Source organism: Malania oleifera, chromosome 4 (assembly GCF_029873635.1).
Source record: "Malania oleifera isolate guangnan ecotype guangnan chromosome 4, ASM2987363v1, whole genome shotgun sequence".
Taxonomy (NCBI): domain Eukaryota; kingdom Viridiplantae; phylum Streptophyta; class Magnoliopsida; order Santalales; family Ximeniaceae; genus Malania; species Malania oleifera.
In genome coordinates, this window is record NC_080420.1 from 81,063,907 (window position 1) to 81,088,636 (window position 24,730).

The following is a 24,730-nucleotide window of genomic DNA, read 5'->3' on the forward strand; positions in this document are numbered from 1 at the left end:
TATTTTCCAGTGTTCGTTAAGTATAATAGGGGTTGAAACGGGGTAAAGGGGGATAATCAGTCAAATAACTCAATGGGAGGTGGTAAATGTCACAAATTTGATTGATTGATGTTCCAGCATGCTGTACTGGTGGTTGGAATGCAGGTTGGTGGGCAGCTAGTGTTTGCAGAATTCTGTGAGAAGAAATGGGATGGTGTTGGTGGGCTTTGTCTGGGAGCTTTTATGAGTTGGAGCAGGATTCTAGTGGCTAACACTAGTTTGGTAGTTTGGATTTGGTCTTGACTTTTGTCAAGCTGGAGTCCAGCAGTTGGTTAGGCCATCAAATTCAGGTTAATAACAAAATCCTATAGTTAATTATTTGATATATCTCAAGATTATGGGTAGGTTTGGGTTGGTACTACGTTTTGTCTTGGTCCCCGAACCCAATATGGGTATACCAATATTGTAGGCAACATAATCAAAATATGAGCCATGTCCCAAATGTTTTTTTGTTGGAGGCGAGCAGCATCCTAAATTTTTAATCAAGCAAGTTTCTAATCCTTGAGTTAGATCTTCATCAAAAGGGGTGTAGGAGCCAAAGCAGATTGGTGTCTGGTTTGCTGCAGTGTCGAATGAAGCTCAAAATCTGGTCATAAGGCAAATGAATGTGTGACAAGTAGTTCGGTTTTGGCTTATTAAATCTTTGACAGAACTTGGAAAGGGTAGCAATAGTGTGGATCATTCTCAAATCAATCTCCGGTTAAAGGTATTATTGCAGCTCCTAGGGTGCCAGTTATTGGGAGATTGTTGAAGGGCTAGGGGATGAATTTTGTGCACATTATGGGTACATTTCAGGTCCTTAGATTTAATAGCTGATATTTGCCATTTGTGACCAACTATGTTAGATTGTTTAGAAGGTCTTCAATTTTTGAGTATGAAGTTGGTGAGATGGGCAAAGAATAGTTGGTGACTGATCATAAAAGGGATTTTATTTTGCCACTGATATGCTCCTATGAATAAGGTTAATGTGGAGGTTAGTCAACCTTAACAACAGATGGATAAGATGGGTGTGTGGTTGTTTGATCATGGTGGAAATGGAGTTTGGCTGGATTGTGCTAAGAGTAAGGGAAAAACAGTCAATGTGAACCAGTTAATGTGAGGCAGCCAATAAATTATGATTTAAAATGGTCAAAAAGAATATTTTTAAAAAAAAAAAATTCTTTTATTGTTTAAATTTGTTTGCATTAGGTTCTTTCTCTTTTATTTTCCTTTTAATTTTTTATTTTTTATTTTTGAGAACTTCTCACCTTAGATAGTAATTTGTTTTTCTGTCTCTTAACAAATTTATTTGTTATAAAAAACATGTGGAACTCAATTGTTTTACTTCCCCTCTTCTTCCCTTACACAACCTTAAATTGTCATGGAATTGTTGAAAATTTTGTCATAATTTCTGCTTTCCACTACCCTTGAAATCAAAATGACAATCAATTTTCTTCTAAAAATGTTCCATAGAAATTTTCACAAACATTTTAAATTTATGAAAATCTCAAAATTTCAACAAATTATTTTTTGTAATTTTGACTGTGGACCAAAATTTCTTTGAAACTGAAATTTGAGATTTAGAACCAAAAATATGGAAATTTTAACTGAATAAATCTTCTATTTGTTGAAAATAATACATGAATGATAACTTTTTGGCTGAAGTTTTACTGAAATTTGAATTTAGATATTAGCTGAAGCATTTTATTTGACTCTTTATGTCAGAAATAGTTATATTTGCTAATAACTAATATTAACTGTATAAATTTTTTTTCTTTTTATTAGTTGACTTTAATACTTTAATATGAATATTGTATCATAGATATTGCTCCTTATTCACTACATTATCATTGATTTGTTTTATTTACAATTTTTTAGCTGTTAGTCATGCATTGTTATGACTATTATCAACTTCCTAAGCTTCATAAAATAAGTCCCGGTTTGCAACAAATTTCCATCATTTTTATTAATCGAAATGAAAGTTCACATTGAAATTTTGGTACTTTTTATGCTTTGAAATTTTAGCTGACTTTGAATTAAAAACTTTGCCCATAATGCCCCTCCTCTCCATATATTACCTTGCATGTGTCGCCTTGTTTGTAATGCCGACATTTAAGGGACCTTACTGGCAATTAACAAGCTACTTGACACTTTCAACTTTAGATTTTACAATAGCTGGGACAGACTTGAATTTTATTGCTAAAACCCTGGCAACCTCAATGGATAATAAAATACAACAATATTCCTGCTTAAGGTCATGGCCTCAATTTGAGATTTGTCCTCCCCCCAGTTTTTCTGGGATATATTATGTGGTGAGTGCAGCTTTGTTGAATTAAATCCAAAGGTGGTGCAGTGATTTTTTTTAGTCTAGTTTTCAAAATTGATGTTGGTTAATTTGGGATAAGACATGGTGAAATTTGAGGTGTTTGCTCACTTGCAAATGATTTTCATACTGGAGGAGGCTACATCTTAGGATTATGTTAAATATCTCCAATATTAAGATTAGGCTTGTGGGTCTAATCAAAATTTTCCATTTAGAGGATCTGATGTTCTTCTAGGGGTTAGAAAAATTTATCCATGGTTTGAAATGCACGTGCTAGAGAAAATTCATAACAGCGGTACAACTTGACATCTGAAAGGACACCTACAATTTATTAGTGGAATGTAAGATGTTTGGTAGCAATCAAGTTTAGATGTTTTTGGAAGCTGGACACAGGCAGTGGTGGTGTGTGGTGGAGGAGATTTTTTCTAATGGCTAAGGCTAGTGAGGCAGTAACAAGTTTTCAGTGATGATATTTAGGGTTAACACTCAAATTTTGAGATAATATGTACCTGGCACTGACAGCTCTATACCCTTATGAATCTGCTAAAGCCAGTTGGTCATTGACACTTCCATATTTATAATGGAACAAGTCAAACTATAATTAAAGCTTTAAAATTTTTATTGGCTAAGCTGGAAGTGGGAAAATAATCACAATTAAAAATCAATGTAAGCTTTTGACCAATTTTTTTGTATAAAAACGGTGAGTCTGGTGTACGAGGTCTGGGGAGGGTGGTCTGGTCGCAGCCATACACAGTATATATGGATAGGGTGTTTCCTTGACTTTATGTTGTGGAATCCGGGTTGAAATTGTGCAGCTTTAACCTTTAACCAATTTGCGAAGGCCTGCTCCTGAAAAAGGGTAGCGTAGTGCACTAGATAACCTGGAACCTCCAATCTGTGGTTTGGGGAACATGATCTGTTTGAAGCCTTGGCCCTGCATGCTGACAAGATGCTTTTGTGATTCAAACCTGTGAGATCCATGCTGAAATGGAACATCCTCTTATTAACATGCCAAGGGTCACCCTATAATTTTTATTTGTTAGTATACATTTTTTCCTCACATATAGCTGGCTGTCTGGCTTACCTGAATCCTGAATGAAATTTTTGGTGGTTCTATTGTTCTCCTGACTACTGTTTGCAGGAGGAAGATATTCTTAGAACATTCACAAAGCAGGTTGAAGAAGATAGGAGAATTGTGATAGCAAGGAGCAATTTAAATGAGCTACATAAGGTATGTAGATAGTGTTGAACTGTTGATTTTTATTTTATTTTATTGGGTTCTTCGGGAGGTCCATCGTACCTAGACTACACATTGGGGGTTAGCCGCCCCCCTTCTCAGGCATCACCCAACCCTTCCTGTGAAAGACCACTAGTCATATAACCACTGGGGTGCCCCATAGGGGACACTGTTGATGAAAGACGTATACATGAGTGAATGCTATTATATTGGTTTACTTGTTACTTGCAATGAACATCTAGTACAATTTTGTGCTCGTATGTTCTTTGATGCTTGGGGTTAACACAATTAATTTTCTATATTAATGGGATCAATTTTTGAAATAAATGTGTATTTCAGGTTCTTGAGGAACATGAGCTATTATGTGTGGATCTCTTCCATGTAAATACAGATGATGTGATACTGACAAAGCGAAGTAAGAAAATTATTGGCCTAATTTTTACTTTTGGATTTAATTAAGAAAAGATGTCCATTGAGTTTAGCTTTAGATGTCTTGATTTTAATGTAAATGAAACTGTTTGTACCCTAATACCATGCTTTGAATGAGCTCTGGCCCCTTTTTAGGGGTAAAAGTTGCCTTGATTTTTTAATGTGCATGAAGGCTTTGTCCATAAAAGAGTTTTGGCATCAAAAGCTATCTACTTCGATGGTTTTAACAGTTTATCCATTCTTTGTGATGAGGCATTGTCATGATGGAAAAAGCCTGTAGGATCTGTCAGATTAGAAACCTGACAGGTTAGGATTGGTCCCAAGGATATTCCAGGGAAATAGAGGAGGTTAGTGTCCAGGTGAGATCTGCATAGCTCCGGAGGATCTGGAAGTTGCCACTGGGTGAGTCACCAACTCTAGTTTCAGATCTCAGGAAAATTCTGAGGTGTACAGAGAACCTTACAAATCATTTTTTTTTTTTAATATTTTTGTCTAATAAGAGAAGAATAAAACGAACCAAATAGTACAATGAGGGGAGAACAAGGCGTCCTCAAGGACAAAATTGAAAAACAATGAGAGAAATTACGTAAATGCTACCTGGAAGTCCCTAACAAGATTGGGCAGCCCCAAACCTCTAAAACTCCTGAAAGAATGGGCCCACATAGAGCTCAAGAAGATTGATTTATCCCACAACAATTCTTGGAGTTTATGTGATCATTGAAGGTTCTCACATTCCTTTCAATCCATAAAGTTTTCATAGTAGCAAACCCCACACTACTGCACTGCACTTATTGTTCGTGATACCCATTATTTCAGTTACAATCGTACTGTCATTATTTCCCCGTCAGGGCTCATCCTTTCCCCTTTCTTTTTCTAACTCCCTTTCGTGCACCCATTTCTATTTTTCCTTCACTGTTGCTTTACTTGCGCTTAGTATATATTCGCTCCTCTCTCTCCTTCCTTTCCTTTTTCGCGTCCGAGTCCCACCATGGACTCTACTCGCCCCCCATCTGCATACCTCTTCCTCCCCCCCTTAATATTCGGTTTGATCTTCTGTTTTTTTGAGCTGGGTCATATTTACTTCGGACCTACACAATGGTGGATCTGGTTCTCGCTCCTTCCCTGGACCGCTGGTTTGTTATAAACATTAATTGTTTCGTTCTTCTCTATATTCCGGTTTTGCTCTACTCTTCCCATTTTTTTCTTCTCGCTAAACCTTTGTTTCACATTCCTTCGTACCGTATATCTCCGCACTCCCTCTTCCCCTCTTTCTTTCCGTTTATCTCTGTCGCCCCCCCTATCTTGCCAATCCAAGTCCTTTCTTTTTGTAGTTACAGCCACCCTTTTGCTGTTGGCTTCCTAAGCCCCTAAATTAATGCTCCCCCCACTCTTTCTATTTTCCTTCAGTTATTCTGTCTTTTTGTCGCTCGTTCCTCCTTTTCTATCCCGTTAACGTTATTTCTTTTATTGTTTTACCAGCCGTTCTTTTGACATCTCGCTACCCGCCGCCCCTGGTGCTTTTTTGCCAACCCCCTCTGTAGTTGATTTTACGGTAATGTCCCCCTGCCAGTGTATTTTAGTTTTTTCCCTGCCTCCCCTACGTGACGCATTTGCACTTGCCATTTAGCCCACCTTATTAACAACGTTGTCCTATTTAAACACTTCCCCATTCCGCTCCCCCATTGTTTACCCCGCGCTTCGATTCCTCTTGCTTACCACCCCTCCCCATCGACTTTTCACCCACCCTGCTTGCCTTCTCCTTTTTTTCTTTGTGTTTGTTGTGTTCGCCGCCTGGTTGTGGCCACGCCATACTTACTTCTTGTTTTCACTGCGCACTTTCCTCCGGCCTCGCCCCCTCTCCCCACTCGCTCCTTCTTTTGCTGCCCTTCTCGTCTCCCACTCCCCCCTCCCCCTTTCCACACTCCGCCCCTCTCCCACCTCTTCATGTTCTCCCTTCGGCCTCGATTATATACTACCTTTGCTCCTGTGCTCTTTCCAAATCCACAATATATTTCACAAGCAAAAAGTCGCCCACTGCCCGAGGTGGCATCCAGGCTTCACCAAAGCAGGAAAAGAGAGCAGTCCAAAGATGGGTAGCAACCCTACAATCTAGGAATAGGTGAGCACGTGTGTCGATGGACTTGCGGCATATCATGCACTTATCAGAATTAGCGGGATAGGATTTAGGTAGAGATTCAAAAAGGTGTTTGGGTGGAACAAAAGATCTTTTCTGCGAATCACCTCGAGTCCTTGGTATTCTGGATTATAGAGTTTTTTGGGAGAAGACTTTCTCCTTTTCGACTAATGAAAGAGGAATTCCTTTGGACCGTTGAGTCATTAGGGGTGATTTGTGAAGCAATCAAGGAATTGTAAGCTTAATTGAGGAGGTATATCTCAATGGCGAAGGCACATGGGCCTTGATCAAAATTGCAATCCAACAGCAAGGGGAGATTCCTTCATTTAGAAAAGGGGCTGGTAGGAGGAAGCGTAACGTTCTCTGCGTCTGAGAGTAAGAACAACCAAGGTTGGAGAAGTTTATTCGAAGTCATACTGCAGCTTTCATTCAAGCACAACAAAGATATTGCAATCATATGTTCAGAATGTGTATTCTGGAACCTATTATGCCACAAGAGGTTGGTGACGAAGCAGAATTGGGGTTCAAGACAGTCGAAGAAGCACACATTTGCAGAAGTCATTTGTGACGTGACGATGAGGGGGAGGAGAGATTCAGGAAGGGGCGATTGGGAATCTGTGATATCAACAATGGATTTTTAACTGCCTTCCCCTATCTTTTTTAATTGTTCCGAATACAATATTGGGCTTGGGAGAGGGAGGTTTGGGCCTGACCCTAATGGGCCTCTTAAAATAGCTACTAAATGGATCATCAAAGAAAAAGACAAGTACATGACTGCCTTGGGCATTAAATATGCCTAGGAAAATTTCTTTTCCTTACTATGGTTGTTTTTGACCTCTCTAGTCTTAAAAGATCCCATAAGTGAACTTTGGGACTAGAATCTTTAATGACTGTAAATAATAAAGTAAATGACACTCTTTGAATAGACCATAATAATGGCACCTAGATATCAATGATTAATAAACATTATAGCAACTAATAATATTAATTATGCTTCACTGGTTCACCACTGCATCATGGTGCAGGATGGATGTTAAGGTATATTAGTGGTGCAGGTAGCTTGGGCTGAAATATGATTATGGGAAAAATCATTAGCTCTAGTTTGGAGATAAATTTATTCTGGATGGTCACTCATATGTTCTAAATATTCATGTATGTCTGTGATAATGGGCGGCTTAGATGTTAATGCTTTGCATGGCAAGGGCATTTTGGGAGAAAAACTAAGATTGCTATTATTTGGATCTCTCGAACATTTGAAGGGATTGAGCTCTCTTTCCAAAAATTTTAGAGAACTTGGTTCCAAATTATTTTTTTCACACAGAGGACCTATAGTTCTACTTGTAAGGACATTGTAAATTTTGTTGATAGTCTGTCCCTTAATTTTTGTAATGCTGGCTATAGTTGTTAGAATCTTACGATTCACAATTTGATTCATAAAATTCAAACCGCTTCTACACCAAATCAATTTGAATCTTACTTGTAAATCTAAAAACAGCTGAATCGTTGCCGAATCTATTGATTCACCTTGTGAGTCTAACAATTTGATCCGAATCTATCTTATTCACACAATTTTGGACATATCATATCTTGACAAGCCCAAGAAGTTTGAAACCCCCAAAACAACATTTCTTTCTTTTATTTTTACATGATTACCTTCCATTCCTTTTCTATATTAGGTTTGTACTAAAAAAGAGGAGAAAATAGATTTTTAGGCCTTATGTTGTCTTGTCTTCACAAAATCATTCTTCACCATAGGAGGAGTATAGTGTTCTGCCATTGAGAAGAAGCAACAGAACACTCACCAGCGTGGCAGTACTCTTATTAGTTGTGTTGTTAAGATTTAGTAGTTGGTCTTTTTTGTAGTTTGTTCAATTATTATTATTTTCTAGGTTGTTTGTTTTCTTTTTTTCTTTTTAACCTGAGAAAAAAATATGCATGAAATATTATTATTTTTTAAATTGTTGATAAACACTAAAAATTCAACTTTTTTTTTTCTTGATTCCTTTCCTCAAATAACAAAAAGTTCATTTTATTATTAATATTTCTTGACTCATTCTCTTTCCATTTGTTTGGGGAAGCACATGAAATATGATTTTTATGTTTCAAAATTTGAATGATATGTTACCAATCTTATATGTTGTTATCGCAAAGAGATGCAGTCATTAGAATTGATTTGGTAATAATTGTGCCGATTCGGACAGTATGTCGATTGATTCTCGATTCTTGATTGGAATTTCAATTCATGATTCAATCTCAATTTGACAACTATGATGCTGGCTATTTTTTGGTAGATTTTGTCGATGATCTTTAAATGGAAGGGCAAACACTCTTCATGTCTCTTAACATTAGATATGTCTGTGGATTGTTTTATACCTATACCTGATTGGAGAGGTTCAATGGTTCAGAGGGGTACCATTACTCTCATTGGTAGTTGCCTGCTTGTCATTTTTGGTGGTCATTTTCTGAATTTTGATTGCAGAAGCTGAGAAAGTTGTTGGGTGGGCTAAAAACCATTATTTATCATCTTGCCTTCTTCCTTCTATTAAAGAGGAAAGACTACAGGTCCCTCGGGAAAGGTATGTATACTCTATGCATGTACGGAGCTAATCAACAATATCTATGTAATCCATAAATTTGATTGCCTATGTAATCCAGAAATTTGATTGCTTTCTATATCATGTGAAGCCTTGAAATTGCAATTTTGAGGTTAAAGGAGCAAGAAACAGCATCGAGAAAGCCATCACATAACTTAAAGGCATGTATTTTCATCTAGATCTTTTAAATGAAGGACATCTCTTATGATTGTCTTTAATATTTTTAAGCTATGGCAGAACTTTGCTAAGGACGAGTATGAGAGCAACTTTATTTCAGCTGTGGTTCCACCTGGTGAAATTGGGGTCAAGTTTGATGATATTGGTGCTCTTGAAGATGTTAAGAGGGCAATGAATGAACTTGTCATTCTTCCAATGAGGAGACCTGAGCTTTTCTCTCGTGGGAATCTGCTGCGGGTACCAATTTCATTTCTTGTGCTCAATTTACTGGAAATCAAGTAGAGAGACGCATTTATAGTTTTGTCAAATTGATTTTTCCATTTGTTTCTCAGCCTTGCAAAGGAATATTGCTTTTCGGGCCTCCTGGAACTGGGAAAACCCTTCTTGCCAAGGCACTTGCTACTGAGGCAGGGGCAAATTTTATTAGCATAACAGGCTCAACTCTTACATCAAAGGTAATGTGAATGTTGATAATTTGGTGCTAACTATTAAGGGATTGTCATGACTCATGGGCTGAGTTGAATTGTTTTGTTTTCTATTATGGCTTTAGAGGGGGCTGTTGCCCTCAAAGATCTCTGAATGCTAGAAAATGTATCCTTAAAATATAGAAGCATAAGCTGTGTAACCAGATGCCTGGCAACTGCTGACTAGTTTAAAGTCAGGTTGGATTGTGCGAGACATCCAGCACTTCCAAAAGCTCTTGAGACTTCTTGGTGTTTTTCAACGATAACCAAATCATTTAAATGATTCATGTGTATCGGGGCTGCTCATCCAAATCTAATACAGTAAGATTGTATTAAATGAAAGATATAAGGCCTCAATTCAGAAACTGGTTGTTGGTTCCATACTACTATTCCAAAAGAGTTATAATTTGGTATTTTATGCTTACACTTTTTATTTTGGAACCAAACTTAGTATCTGGCTTTGACAACTCCAAGTACCGTATTTTCCTTTATCATGAAGAAAATCCTCTGTACCCCTATATCATGTTGATCAATTCTGCCCTAAAAGAGGTCATTTGTAAATTGGAAGTGGCAGAGAAGGTTCCAGAACATGCCAACTGTGATCGTCTCAGTAAAAAATCTTGGAGACGGGCAAACCATAGGTCATTAATATCATGAGACAATATATAAGTGTCATTAATATCATGCATGGTCTTAAATTTCCACGAAATGGTTGAAATTTCCGATTCCTGTCACCCTTGAGATTGAAATGGCAGTCAATTTCTGTTTTACATAATTTTTGTCGAAATTTCAATGAATCATTTAAAATTTATCGAAATCTCGAAATTTTAGCAAAACTTGTTGAAATTTTAACTATAGAACAAAATTTCCTTGGAATTTAAATGAGATTTAGGAGTGAAGTGAAACCTTTCTCTTAATTTATGACATTTTTTATTTGAAACAAAAAGATTATTACAAGAGATTTTGAAATTATATGAAAAAATGAACTTGCAGGGACATTTTTTATCTAAGCATTCTCTAAATTATCATTATTTGTATAATAAATGATATTTAAATGATTTAGGAATTTCATTTTTATTAACTGAGTAATTTTAATGCACATTATATTGTACACAAATTATATTACAACTTTTCCACTTCATACACAGCATAGATTTATTTAATTTAAATCAAAATTTAAGACCTTGATTATCATGAAATGATATAATCTTACCCCTTGCCCGAGTTATGAAATATTGGTCCTCAAATGCCGATTCTGGAGTAATTGAAGAGCAGAAAAGCCATCAAAGAGCTTCATCAAACTTCCATAAATCAAAGAGAAAATTGATTTTTTTTTAGTTCTTGTACCGAAATGCACCCCCATAGGGGAGTTTGGCTCACGCCTGGCTCCCCATTGCTGCAGTGAGGGTTTACTGGTTAAAATCTCTTCCATGGTGGGAATGTCTGTTGGGTGTGTCAGTTGTACTGACTTGTACATATCAAACACATAGCCCTCACCACCACCCCCAGTATACATGAACAATAAATATTGCTATCTTTTAAACAAAAACTGCCAAACAGAAGAAAACGTGTTGGAAAACAAAAACCTAGGAAGCACTAATACTGACTCGAGACACAGATATGACACGATATTGACACAACAATATGGAAAATTTGAAAAAAATGAGGATACAACACAGCAATGTTACATTAATTAATTAATATAAAAATATGTATTTAGCATATTTTTCCTTTTAGATGACAAATTTTGTGGTAATTTTGATTTAAAATGAAATGCAAGCACCATTATGCAAAATTATTAATTACAATTTTTACAAACTACTGCTGTAGAATCATCAATTACATTCATATTGTGGAATATTGGTCCAAAAATAATAAAAAATAAAAATAAAAAACTCAAGGGCATGGCTGATGGTAGGGAATGGGCATGTCTCATCAAGAAATGAAGAAAAGGAAAAGGAAAAAGGAGATTTACAGAGAATGGCAAAATGGTGATGGCTTTAGAAAAAGAGGGAAATTCTGGGGCAGAGAGGTGTGGTGGTACTCTACCAGGTTGGCACAGTGGCACTAGAGCTCCAAAGTGCAATCACTTCCATGTCAAAACATCTCTTGAATCCAGTCTCTCCGCCCATGCTCAATTTTTTTTGTGGGGCCATTTTTGTTAACAGAATTAAAAAAAGTGGGGGGGGGGGGGGGAGGGAATAAAACACTGCATTTCAGTGCAAGCGTCCCAAAGGCATCCTCACCGTGTTAGGAAGTGTCATGAAGATTAGCTGGATACGTGCCAGGCTGGTGTCAGTATCCGACCCATTTTGGATATGGACACTTCAGGCTTCCAGAAGTGTCCATGTTTCCTAGACAAAAACTGAATGGCTTATGGTAGGACTCACTTATCATTTATGCTACTGTTGCCATTGTATTGTCCAAGTGGACTGCTGTTTTTTAGTGGTAATGAAATACTGCAAAAGGACTCGAGCTCTAGGGCGAAAAATCGAAATCAAGAGGTCCAATACCTTGTTTAGTTTCCAGGAATAGGCTTATAGGAATGGAAATGTGGGAATTGGAATGGATAACAAGGAACAGGAATTGAACCTAGAATGACAAGAACAATAAGGCAGATGGAACTAAATTCACAAATCACCACCTCTGTTGAAAATTTTTTAATACTACTGATGTGCAACATCTTAGTTCTATCTTATTTATAGTGCACATTTATTTGCCTCTCTGATGCATATTTAAGCCCTAGCTTGTTTTTCTTTTTCCTGTTACATATTTATTTGCTTTGAGAGCCAATAGACACAAGGCAGAGAGAGAGCTAGGAAAGAGAACAAGGTTAACCCATTTCTGAAAGATTCTGGCCAGACCTCTATTCCTGAAAGAAAGTCCATTTTCATCTTGTTTATCTTCTTCTTCTTGCTCTTTGGCAGACCAACAGCCATATTGATCCACAATGGTTTCCTGACTCAACTGCCATGGTCTACAGTTCCGATGCATTCATAACGAGAGAAGAAGCTGGTCTAAATTGGCAGAGAATTGTAAACAGCTTCTGCTCACAAGGGGAAAAAAGTAGAAGAAAAGAAATCCCCATTCCTGCTTAATATTTTATTTTTATTCTTGGGCTTGTGAATCGCACATATACCCACTCCCCCCTCCGTGATCAAAACTCATGTATAAGTGTTCTTCCATTCCAGGCATCTGGGTAATTAAGCACCCAAATACATGGGAGCAAAGATTCCATTCCCATTTCATGTCTTCTATTCTTAGTAGCCAAACTGGGCCTAAGAACGAAGATAGTAACTAAGCCGGAACAGAGAAGAGTAGAGCTCCTTACCCAAACATCACCATTGTGTTTTATTCATGATAAGAAGGTGTACAGGTTAAGCACTAATAGACCCTGACTGTCTCTTAGTCATAGCTAAGTATTAGCTATCTCCATACTTGACATTAGTAATAACAGATGTGGCCTTCACTAATGTTGAGATTGGGATACTTAGGTCATTGCTTAGCATCCTCATATGAAGTCTTTCATGTTTAAATATTTTAAGAACAATTATACATGCTTTCTATTTTTACACTTCTGGTTGTCCGCATGTTCTGTTTGGAGAGACAAACTACCAAAGGAGTGAAATATTTCTTTGGTCATATAGTTTCTGAGAAATTTGGAAGGTTTCTTAGTTTAATGTCATCCATTCAAGTATCTTGTATTTGTGATCCCCCCATCTATATCAAGATGTCATTTTTTATGGTCTGAAGACCACTAATTAGTTTGCTTTTGCTTCTGTGAACTGAGTGAGGTGCATGTGCAGTTGATTTTATTAGTATGAAATTGACTAGAGTTATGATTTTGGGATTCTTGATGGGACTTCACAACAGTCTTTAAGCTCTTTGTTGTAGGGAACATAATTTACTTTTTGGTTTGGATCTGCAAGATAATGAGCTAAGTCAATTTTATTTTGGACTTATGGTTGTCTGCTTGTTTTGTATGGAGAAACAAACTACTGAAGGAGTGAAATATGTATTCGCTTGATGTTGTATTCATTCAAATAAAGTGTATTTTATAGTGAACTTTTTGGGCTACACCTATCTGCCACAAGATGTCATTTCTATGGTCTGATGACCACTAATTAGTTGGCCTTTGCTTCTGTGAACTGACTGAGGTGCAGATGAAAGTGATTTTATTAGTATGACACTGACAAGAGTTTTGATTTTAGCATATTTAATGCTTCGCAACTGTCTTCCAGCTCTTTATTTTGGGGAACATGCTTTACTTTTGTTGTGGATTGCATGATAATGACCTAAGTAAATTTTATTTTGCACTGTATGGATCATTTGTTATACTCAAAAGTCAGAGTCAACCGACTAGACATTGAATGTTGTTACATGTAGTGAAAGCACTGAGAGGTGGCATTGAGTAAAGCCATACTGTTTTTTCCAGCTCTTTATTTTGGGGAACATACTTTACTTTTGTTGTGGATTTGCATGATAATGACCTAAGTAAATTTTATTTTGCACTTAGTATGGATCACTTGTTATATGCCCAAGAGCCAGAGTCAACCAACCAGACATTGAATGTTGTTACATGTAGTGAAAGCACTGAGAGGTGGCATTGAGTAAAGCCATACTGTTTATGCCCCTACATATTAAATTTTATTAATATGCTAATGGATTACACTTCTTTCTGTTGTGCACTCAGTATGGATCACTTGTTATATACCCAAGAGTCAGAGTCAACCAGTTAGACATTGAATGTTGTTACATCTAGTGAAAGCACTGAGAGGTGCCATCGAGTAAAGCCATACTGTTTCTGTCCCAACATATTAAATTTTATTAATATGCTAATGGATTACACTTCTTTCTGTTGTGCACAACTGAGATTTTTTTTAATTCCCCCCCCCCCCCCTTTTCCTGGTACAGTGGTTTGGAGATGCTGAGAAGCTTACCAAAGCCCTCTTTTCCTTTGCCAGCAAGCTGGCCCCTGTTATTATTTTTGTCGATGAGGTAAGTTCTTTTTTTACCAGATTGCCTGCTATTTTGCATGCATTACATTGTTGCATATTAGTTTTAGTCACTTCTACACTTTGTGTATGTGACATTGGCTGCAAACCATATTCAACACCCATGTGCCATGCACATTGTACCTCCTCCTTGTTAGAAAGATGGTAGTATATATGAGCATTCACACCACATGGTACATCTATTTCTCACGCAATTTATGCCTCCCCTTTGTCAGAAACATGTTACTGCCAGTCAGTATTCTCTAGTGATCAAAGTTGTCATCAGAACAGTCATCAGAGCTGGTAAAAATGTTCCCTTAATTGAGAACATGTTTATTTTTAGGAAAGTGTTTGGGATGGATTCAGTCAATTGAATGATCACAAACTCACAATCATGTTCATTTGAAAATTTGATTATAAAAATTTGTGGAATGGTTGCAAATTTAATGTGCATTGTTTGGGGACATAGGCATTGGTTTTTAGGATCCAATGTTGGAGGTGTCTAAGCGTCTAGATGGGTGGAAGGGTGCTTTATTTTCTGAAGGTGGTCACATCACTCTCATTCAAGATTGTCTTACTAGCATCCCTCTTTATTTTTTGGCCTGTTTTTAAATATTTAAAAGTGATAGCTAGAAAAAAATGATTGTATAATGAGATTTTCTTTAGTCTAGGGTTGGGCAAAAGAGGGATCATTTGCTTAGTTGGGAGCAAGGACTTAAATTTCGATTTCGATGGTCTCAATTTACAGAAATTTCGATGGAAAGTTCAATTTCGATTTCGATTTAAAGAAATTACGGAAATTTATAGTAAATGATGGAAATTTACAATAAAACTTTAGGAAATATTAGAATAGATGATTATGCTTAATATGGTATCAAAATACATTAAAAAAAATGCATATATGACAAGTTTTTAGTGTGTAGGATATTAAATAGCATATCACGAAACAAACTATGAACTGAAGAACATTCAAATGATTATAAAGTTTTGAAGCTATTCCTTTAAGATTTAAGGCAACAATTTATCATTTAAACAACTACATTTTCAATAAAAATTATACATTTAATGATCTAATACCACATGGACTTTCTTGGTGGCTCAAAGTCATCTCTCCTATCCCTATCATTAGGATTTCGAGATGACATATATTGTTTACAATAATCACTCCATGTCATATAATTTCCAAAATATTGAGTATAGGTGTACATGTGTTGTTCATACTCCTTCGTAGTCATCTGGTTCATGGCAGTTTCTACTTGGCCAGAAGATCTTTGTGTACTAGGATTTCTTCTTGCAGGTTCTACTTGTTGTGTATGTCCATAGGATTGTTTTGCATTTGCATACTGGTCATACTCATACCCATATTCTTGGCCTGTTTGTCCATACCCACAGGCATGTGGTTGCCAATTTCCATATTGTTGTGCCTGCTCATTTGCATATGAAAATGGTTGGCCATATGTAGATTGTGAGGAGCTGTTCTGTGTAGATTCATAACCACCATAACTATTAGAGTCATGCTCTGTTCCTATACTCATAGATTCTAGACTAAGGGAAAAGGTATCCTCTTCTATTTGATGCACCTTCCCTTTTCCTTTTCTACGACTGCACTGCCTATCAACTGGACGTGTTTCTCTTTGTGGACCCTCATCTTCTAGTTAGGAAGGACGTGTATATTCCACTTCTGGTCTATAATGTTGCCATCCTTCATTTCCTTCATAGTCCCCACCATCACCACCTTGCCCATTGCTACCGCCGTGGTTAGATCCGTCCCCACCAGCATCATTGTTGTCATTATCATCATCACCACCAGAGGGCATAGTGGATGAAGTTCCATATCTAGACCCAAGATTCATTTGTGAATCATCACTACTAGATATTACTTCTTCTACCATTACCTGATTAACATCAATGCCAAAGTCCTCTTGTGCATGCTTGGCCATTTGTGGATGGGGACTTCCGTCTCGTTCATCAAGATGGGATGGCCTAATCCATTGAAAAAGTGGATACTCATCCTCATCACCCAATTCAACTGATATGTCAAGAAGGTCCAGGGGATTTTGTTCAGTCACTTTGTCCATTTCGGCCTCCATATCTCTTATTCGAAGCTTCATGTTGTAATAACAAAAGAACAAGCTACTGAAGTCTGGTGTAGGCTAGTCTATTTCTTTAGTTTGTGTGAATGAGTGCAAATGTGCTCCAATTTTGTTCACAAGCTGATGAAGATGCGGTTTGTGACAAAATGCGCAATGCTAGCTTTCTTAGGATTGGAGCACTTGATCCATAAATCATCCACCAATCAGCTGTGCAAGATGTTTTAAGAACACAAGTTAGTACTTAGTAGATTGTACTTGAAGTTTGTAACTTTGTATTGTACATTTATATATAAATACTTACCAGGTGCCATGGTTGCCCTAGCTGCTTTAGCAGCTGCTTCTCCAAAGCTTCTTTTAGCATCTCTAAATATAATAATCTAAAAAAAATATTGTTATTGAATAATTAAATATGGATTAAGACTTATTTTATTTAAATTTTATTTTAAAAATATACCTCATTTCCAATTTGATCGAGGCTCGAGGAATGTGGCTCAAGGGTGTTAAAAACTTTGTGAGCTGCATCAAGAAAATAAGGATCTTTCCCAACACCTTTGTATTGACATTTTGGATTTAAGAAATAAGCTGTCAATCAAATAAAGTAAAATAAAAATATGTTATAAGTATTTTGATATATGAATTTCTTGAAATTTATAAATGTTTTATACCTGCTACATGAAGAGGATGTTCAAAGGTTCTTTCCCACCGGTCATTGATTACTTTGAGAACCCATCTTGCACTTCTTGCACCTATTTCAATGGCTTCTTTCATCACCCTTATTGCTTCAAACACAGCTCCTAATGTTGGCCACACTTCACTATCAACTATACGCAATTCTCGATATATAGGCACATAAATGTTACAAACTTTTGCCACTTTATACCAAAATTGATGGTTAAGAACTGTACTTTCAATTTCTCTACCCATTTTTGTTCGACTAAGAGCATGCTCAGCCCATTCATCAGATGTGAATAAAGATTTTAAACCTACTTTTTTTTTTGTAGGCTATCAAGTGCAATGTAGTTTGTAGCAAATCGTGTGGCCCCTGGACGCACAATATCCCCTTGACAGTGCTCCCTCATTTTAGCAAGCAACCATCCATGATTATATATAAAATTAGTTATTTGTCTCCCCTGCAAGATCACTATGCTTATTGCCCCTCTTTTTCTGATCTCTTCAAAAATGAGATCAATACAATAGGCAGCGCAAGGAGTCCAATACAAGTTGAATTTTTTCATTAATTTTAGACCCGCTTTCTTGTAGGCACTACCATTATCGTTCATCACTTGGACAACATGTTGCTTTCATACCTCTTGCACAACATGTTTTAATAGGGAATATATGTATTCATGGTCTTTTATTTTGTCAGAAGCATCTACCGACTTTAGAAAAATTGTGCTTCCTTTCGAGTAGACTGTGAAATTTATGATGGATAATTTTGTAAGACCTATCCATCCATCACACATTACAGTGCAGCCATATGTGGCCCACTTTTTCTTCACTTCTTCTACGTGACTTTCCATTTCTTTTACCTCTAAATCAAGGTATTTTGTTCTAATTTCATAGGGTGTCGGTGGATTGACTCCCGTTCCAGCTGATTGGCAACCCCATACCATGTTTTTAAAATGAAGTGATTTTGCTTTCTCAGGTGGAACATTATCATATATAAAAAACTTTGAAATCAACCTATTCATTTTTTCTTTTATTTTACCTCCTTTTAATAAATTTTTCAAGTTACTTTGTTTTGCTGCGTCTGACTTGTAATATTGAGAAGACTTTGAAATATATGGCTCTATTTCTTGCTCTCTCACACTTTGAGATCGCCTCATCGGAGGTTGCCCTGCACTACTACTAGCCCCTGAACTGCCTCCTTGTTGGCTACCTGCAAACCTACGAGATTGGTCTCTTTCCCATTCTGTCTGTTTTGAAGTATAGAATGTTTGACAATATGCAGACCTTTCATAGGAAGAAATGTCAAGCGGGTATGCAATATCGTCAACATCATCAACTTCATCAATTTGTTGTGGTTGCATCAAGTTCCCATGCAATTCAATTTTTATTTGATTCATTCTTTCTATTTTTTTTGGCCTTAGCTGTTGTTTTTCTTTCTAAAACAATTCTCATTTCTTGCTTAACTTTTGGATGTACTTTGTCGCAGAATTTTATATTATGCTGTGGGTCGTAATTTGGTAGGTGCATTTTTAATCTTGTTGCACCACCACTCTTCATTTGTATTCCGCTGTATTTGCAAATAAATCCATTCTTTACATTGGGCATTGGGTATCCATGTTCCCATGCTGGATCTTGTTTTCTTCCTTCAGACATTTTTGTAGATAATTTTACTTTTCTACAAGGTAACAATGAATCAAAAATTAGGTGTTAAATTAGTCAACAATTTTAAAATAAAATTATTTGAGATGTTTTATTATCAATATAATATTAATAAATAAGACAAACATTAAAATATTAAATTAAATTTACAAAATTTAATGATAATGTACAAAATTACCAATAAATTATGGAAATTAAATTAGTCAAATAAATGAAATAATTTAAACTATATTAAACTAATAAGTACTTTAATTTATTTAATTACTAGGCTATAATGATTAGGTGTTAAATTGCTCTAAATTTGTAAAAAAAGAAAAAAAAATTATTTGGATGTTACTCTACAATTTTAAAATAAAAATATTTAGATGCTAAATAAAGATAAAACTAAGAGAAATATTAAATTATTAAATTAAAATTACTAAATTAATGATAATTTTTACAAAATTATTTTTAAGTAATAAATTTTTAAAATGAATATATTTAAATAAATGAAATAATTTATTAATTTATACTATAATAAGACAATAATAGTAAATTATTCTAATTTTATTTAGTTACTAAATTTACTAGTTATTAACTTATTATTTACTACTAACTTATTATTTACTATACTAGCAAAGTAGTAAGTAGTAACATTAACTGATTAAGGGGTAAATACCGTAAATGGGAGAGGAGGGCATTTCTGTACATATATTGGGGGCAAGGGAGATTTTGAGTAAATAAAAAACTTAAAACATGTTATTTAAAACATAAATCACAAATTGCCTTTAGTTTTCAGCCCTTTTATTTCGTGGAGCTAGCTGCTGCTCGTGGAGGGAGGGGCGACAGTGGCTCTGGACTCTCGTCTCTTGTCTCTCTTCTCTCGGTTTCTTGCTCGCAGCTCTGCGAGAGCCTCAGCAAAAAGGAAGATTGCAGGCTGGAGTTCTTGGAGCTGGCTGCGACTGTGAGTGTGCGACAACGATGGAGGTGGAGGGTGAAGCCGAACGCTAGAGGCAGAGGCTCGAAGGGTCAGAGCAGGAGGGGATCCGAAGGCTAGAGCTTTTCAGAGTTCGAACATCGAAGGTGGAGGCAGGAGGCAGCAGAAAATTTGGAATCTAGGGTTTTTTTTTTTGAAGTTTGAAGATGGAAGAAGAAGAAGGCTTTGAGAGTTTGAGGTATGTATCCGAATGCTGCATGATGTTAATTTATACAAATAAATTGTGTAGTGGTAGCGGTGGAATTATTGGGTTGAATGATGGATCCGCAGGGTATCTCTGCGAGATTTTTATTTTTCACTGTATACGCCCACGGGTTGCACAACGTGCACAATCACGTGGGAAAAGCAAAATAAAATCTGAGAATCCCTCCAAATTTTTTTTTTTTTCCCACATGATTTCCAGAAAATTTCGGAAGAACAGCCAAAATTTGCAGAAAGCTCGAAATTTCGGTCGAAATTTTTCAAAACCGAATCTGTCTCTCAATTTCTTTTTGTTACCCCTTGAAATTCGAAATTTCGACATTTCGACCGAAATTTAAGTCCTTGGTTGGGAGATTGTTGCGAGTCTAAGAAGGAAAGGTTTGGGTCTTGGAAGTTAATGTCTAAAAGCACTCCTTTAATCAGTAAATGGCTTTGGTGGTTTCTTTCAGAGGATAATTCCCGTTGGCACAAAGTTGTTGAAAGTAAGCTCGACATGCAGGTAAATGGTAGGATGCAAATTTAGGAATAAGATGTTCTTTTGAGAATTCTTGGAGGTGTATTTTGCAGATCTATTCTTTTGTTATCCCTTGTTCAAACTTAGTTGAGAGTAATGGGTCTTGTATTTGTTCTTGGGAAGACATTTGTTTGGGTGCTACTGCACTTTTCATTTCTTTTCCTCGTTTGTGTTGTCTTAGGTATTTCTTCTTTTTTGATCTCTAATGGGAAAAGTATATCTTTGGATTTCCATTTCCATTGATCTCTTAATTATATAGGGAGGTGGAGAAGCTTTCTTCTTTGTTGTTGTTGTTGTTGAAGGGTTGTTGTCCATCCAATAGGAGGGACATTCGGCACTTCCTTTTTTTTTTTTGGCAAGAGGTGCGGGGGGGGCAGTTGGGGGCGGGGAGCACTTGATTCACAAAAACCTGCCGTTTCCCTTCTTCGTAGAATTTGGGTGGAAAAGACCCCTCTAAGATTAGGGCTTTGATTTGGTTGGTTGTTCTAATAGAGTAAAACCAATAATATGTTACAGAGTAGGAGCTCATCAAAATTCAAAGGCTTCTGGTAAAACCAATAATATGTTGCAGAGTAGGAGCTCCTCGAAATTCAAAGGCTTCTGGATCTTACTTTTTCTGCAGTCTTTTTCATGGATGGATTGGAATAAGTTGTTTTGTTTACCTGGAGAGATCTAGGTTTGTTTGGAGTCAGTGGAGAATTTGTTGGCTATTTCCTATACTGGTTTTGGTAGGAGTAGAGCTGGTTTGGCTTCATGGAGGTGTGGATGTGTGGAGTATTTGGTTGGAAGTTGGAACAGAGTGCACATATCTTTATGGGGAAGCAGATGACGTGTTTGATTGTCTGGGACACATCTTATATATGGCTTCACTTTGGGTTTTTGCTGCTGGTTGCTTCAAAAGGGGTGTGTTTTTGGACTTACACAGCATGACTGGCTGGCTGTGTTATTTTGATTGTAATTGTATCATCTTTGTGTTTTTTTTTCTTTATAGGAGAATTCATTATTCTCCTTTTTGTACATTCTTTCTTCTTTGACAAAACCTCTTACATAAAAAATAATCTGTGGAAATACCTCAAGATAGTGCCAGTTGGAGGTTGTTATGTTGAATATATCTCTATACATTGATGCGAGATCTATAACATTGATAACCCACCTGTTTCCAGATTCTTGTTAGCTGTGGAGTGAGTTGACAATTTTTATCACAATGGAATCGATTCTGATGAGGTCTCACAAACTTTATAGTCACAAAAAGTTGATGAGATTCTTCAAATATTCTTCGCTGGTGGCTAGTATCTGCATCCAGATTTAAGGAGATTATTCTGCTGGAAGTGAAGGTCATCCATTGTCTTTGCTTTATGTGCGCTAGTTTGAAATCAGTACCTTGCTCTCGGATTGATTTTTCAGTGTGCAAATCATGCCCTTATATAGAAATTGAAGATTTTGATTGGTCTGTTCTTATTTACATTAAGTAGATTATGGAAGATGGTACTGCCTTATGGGTAAACTTGGAAAACCATTGGTTCTGTTTGTACAAACTGGACTTACATGGTAAGCTCCATAATTATATGTAATAATGAGCATTATTATAATTGATTGATCAGCCACATTTTTCGGGGAATTTAGAACAACTGAAGAGAAATTATATGATTGTTCAAAATGCCAACCGCTCTTCAGGGAGTTAGGAACAACTGAAGATGAAAGCATCTTTTCCTCCAAGTTGTGGAGTAGAGGGAGAAGATCTTGCTAAAATGGAGGCAAAATGTTAAAATATATGTTCTAGAGAGCTCAACATGCAAAAATGCTGCTGGATTTGGAGTTCCCACATTGAAATCATCTATTGTAGAACTCCTGCTCGATTGCAAGTTGACATAGGGCTTTGCAGAAGCCCTGGTGGTGCTAAATTGTTGAATACTTATTGATCCTTTCATGCGTGCATATCCTTATTTTATTCCATCTTAAGATGGTTGAAGGTCTTATGTTTATTTTGGGGCATTACAGTGTTGGTATTGAATGTAGTGCTCTATAACAAACAAGTGCTAGATGGAACCACTGGACATTGTAGATGCCTTCAGAATTACCCGCACAATTTGGCCCAAGCAGCAAAGGCTGGACGCATCCACACACACTCATGCACTTCCATAAAAAAAATATTGACATGCATGTGAAGTAATGAGGACATTGCTTAAAAACATGTGGTTGCACATGTACTATTTATCTATCGACGTAGCTGGTGAGATAGTGTGCAAAGGTATTGGTGAATTTAGTTTCAAACTTGCAATCTATATTGGTCAAGGGAATTTCTGAAGTATTGAACAATTTCCTAAAACTATGGTTGGAATTTTAGTAGATTTTATAGCATTTAGGACAGAATGAATAAACATATCACGGCGCACACTGAATGAGGTAATTAAGAGTCATGGAAGTTGTGTTGTCAGCTGTGTATATTACATGTTTTTAACCTTCGTTTAGTATTTTCATTAATTATTTATATATTGTTCCTAAATAACATGATATATTATAAATAATTTTGGTACTTTATCGATTTTACCAAATTATTTATCTATCATATGTTGTTACCCTACAACAACAAAAAAAGCCTTTAGTCCCACTAGGTGGAGTTGGCTACATGAATCCTCCTCTGCCAATTCTCACAATCGAGGGCATTTTCCTCGGGCAGTTTAAGAGTTATTTAATCCTTCCTCACTATCTCATTCCATGTTTTTTAATCCCTACCCCTTCTACTACCAGTACCAGTAACTAACTCACTCCTCACTAGTGTGCTGTTTGGCCTGCAAAAATAAGTTCTAAATGATTACCTTGTGAAAGTACTTAAACTATTTGTTCTCACATTCACAAGAACTTATAATTATGAATTTTTAAAATTTGCATAGATCAAAGTTGATTCCTTGGTGTAATGTGTTCCTTCTTTTACTTATGTATAATCTTTAGTCTCTGGATACTGTTCTTACAGGTTGATAGTTTGCTTGGTGCTCGTGGTGGTGCTTTTGAGCATGAGGCAACCAGAAGAATGCGAAATGAATTTATGGCAGCCTGGGATGGGCTGAGGTCTAAGGACAGCCAGAGAATCCTGATCCTTGGTGCCACAAATCGGCCGTTTGACCTTGATGATGCTGTCATTCGTCGTTTGCCGAGGAGGTGAGATTCCTTTCAAAAATATTCTTTATCTGCTCAGGTTCTATTGATCAATTTTATATTTAACAATACTCGAAGATACAGTTGGATTTTTATTACTCCAATGAGCTGTTATGTTATGCTTGTCCCAATCAAAAAAATGAAAAGGAAAAAAAAAAGAAAAAGAGTGGTGCTTCAAAATAGAACAAAACAAACCTACTTGCAAAACAAGAACATGGATATTGGATACATGGGGTATGAGTATGGCACAACATGGACGTGTTGATTGCTATCCAAGAACAGTGCAACCTGAAAAAAAACAAAGGGCACCGCATCCGTGCATATATTATCTTTACATAAGTACATAAATTATGCTTTTGTTCATTTATATAAGATTTCAAAGCCATAAGATCCAGTATATATTTACTTGCATCCTTTTCATTATTATCCTAAGTGCTGGCCACTGTGCCTCAGTGGTCGTGACATTGTGACCGAGGCAGTAGGGGTTTAGATTTGTAGAAACTGCCTCTCCACCTGTTGGGGTAAGGATGCATATATACATTCTTCCTCGTACCGTGCATTTGTGGGAGACTTATATATTGGCCTGACTTTCTCGGTTTCACCCCCCTTTCTTTCATAGTCATCGTCCTGTCGTAGAAGTTCTTTAAAGATTATATCTACAACTTTTTGTGGTGAAATTTAACAAGTTTACTGTAATTTTTTTTTTTTTCATAAGCTGTAGTGTTATTTTTCTTTACACATCATGGTTCGTTAAAAGGTTTGTCAGAGAATTTTTGGAGATTTGTCATACAGGCAAGTATTGAGAATTAATACAGCTTGTAAAAAATTGGACAAATCCAGGGAGCACTGGTTATGTGTTCTCTTGCATGGATGCGACATGGACACAACTAGTTGAAATATTTGTGCTACATATACAATCGCATAACATTTGGCATGGATATGGGGTACGGATATGATACAATATGAATTTGTAATATGAGAATGGTATGTTCATGAATAAACACTTTTATAATATAATATTGGTAATCATTTGTTAAATCATGCATTATTCTATAAATTAAAGGTTTATTATATATTAATTTATCTAGCATCCAT

At 36.4% G+C, this 24,730-nt stretch overlaps 2 protein-coding genes across 4 annotated transcripts in view; both read left to right on the plus strand.

Moving 5' to 3' along the window:
* Nucleotides 1-24,730, plus strand: part of LOC131154585 (uncharacterized) — a 108,338-nt gene that overhangs the window by 72,157 nt on the left and 11,451 nt on the right. For all 3 annotated transcript variants that reach the window (XM_058107457.1, XM_058107459.1, XM_058107458.1), the window contains 8 exons: nucleotides 3,483-3,572; nucleotides 3,918-3,993; nucleotides 8,621-8,717; nucleotides 8,827-8,896; nucleotides 8,973-9,149; nucleotides 9,245-9,367; nucleotides 14,291-14,374; nucleotides 23,454-23,638. In XM_058107457.1, the coding sequence (XP_057963440.1) occupies nucleotides 3,483-3,572; nucleotides 3,918-3,993; nucleotides 8,621-8,717; nucleotides 8,827-8,896; nucleotides 8,973-9,149; nucleotides 9,245-9,367; nucleotides 14,291-14,374; nucleotides 23,454-23,638 (902 nt within the window). The remainder of the gene's footprint in view (nucleotides 1-3,482; nucleotides 3,573-3,917; nucleotides 3,994-8,620; nucleotides 8,718-8,826; nucleotides 8,897-8,972; nucleotides 9,150-9,244; nucleotides 9,368-14,290; nucleotides 14,375-23,453; nucleotides 23,639-24,730) is intronic.
* The window catches only part of LOC131154584 (uncharacterized), a 531,072-nt gene continuing 525,930 nt past the window's right edge, over nucleotides 19,589-24,730 (plus strand). The window contains exon 1 of the mRNA XM_058107453.1: nucleotides 19,589-19,798. The gene's annotated coding sequence lies outside the window, so the exon portion shown is untranslated. The remainder of the gene's footprint in view (nucleotides 19,799-24,730) is intronic.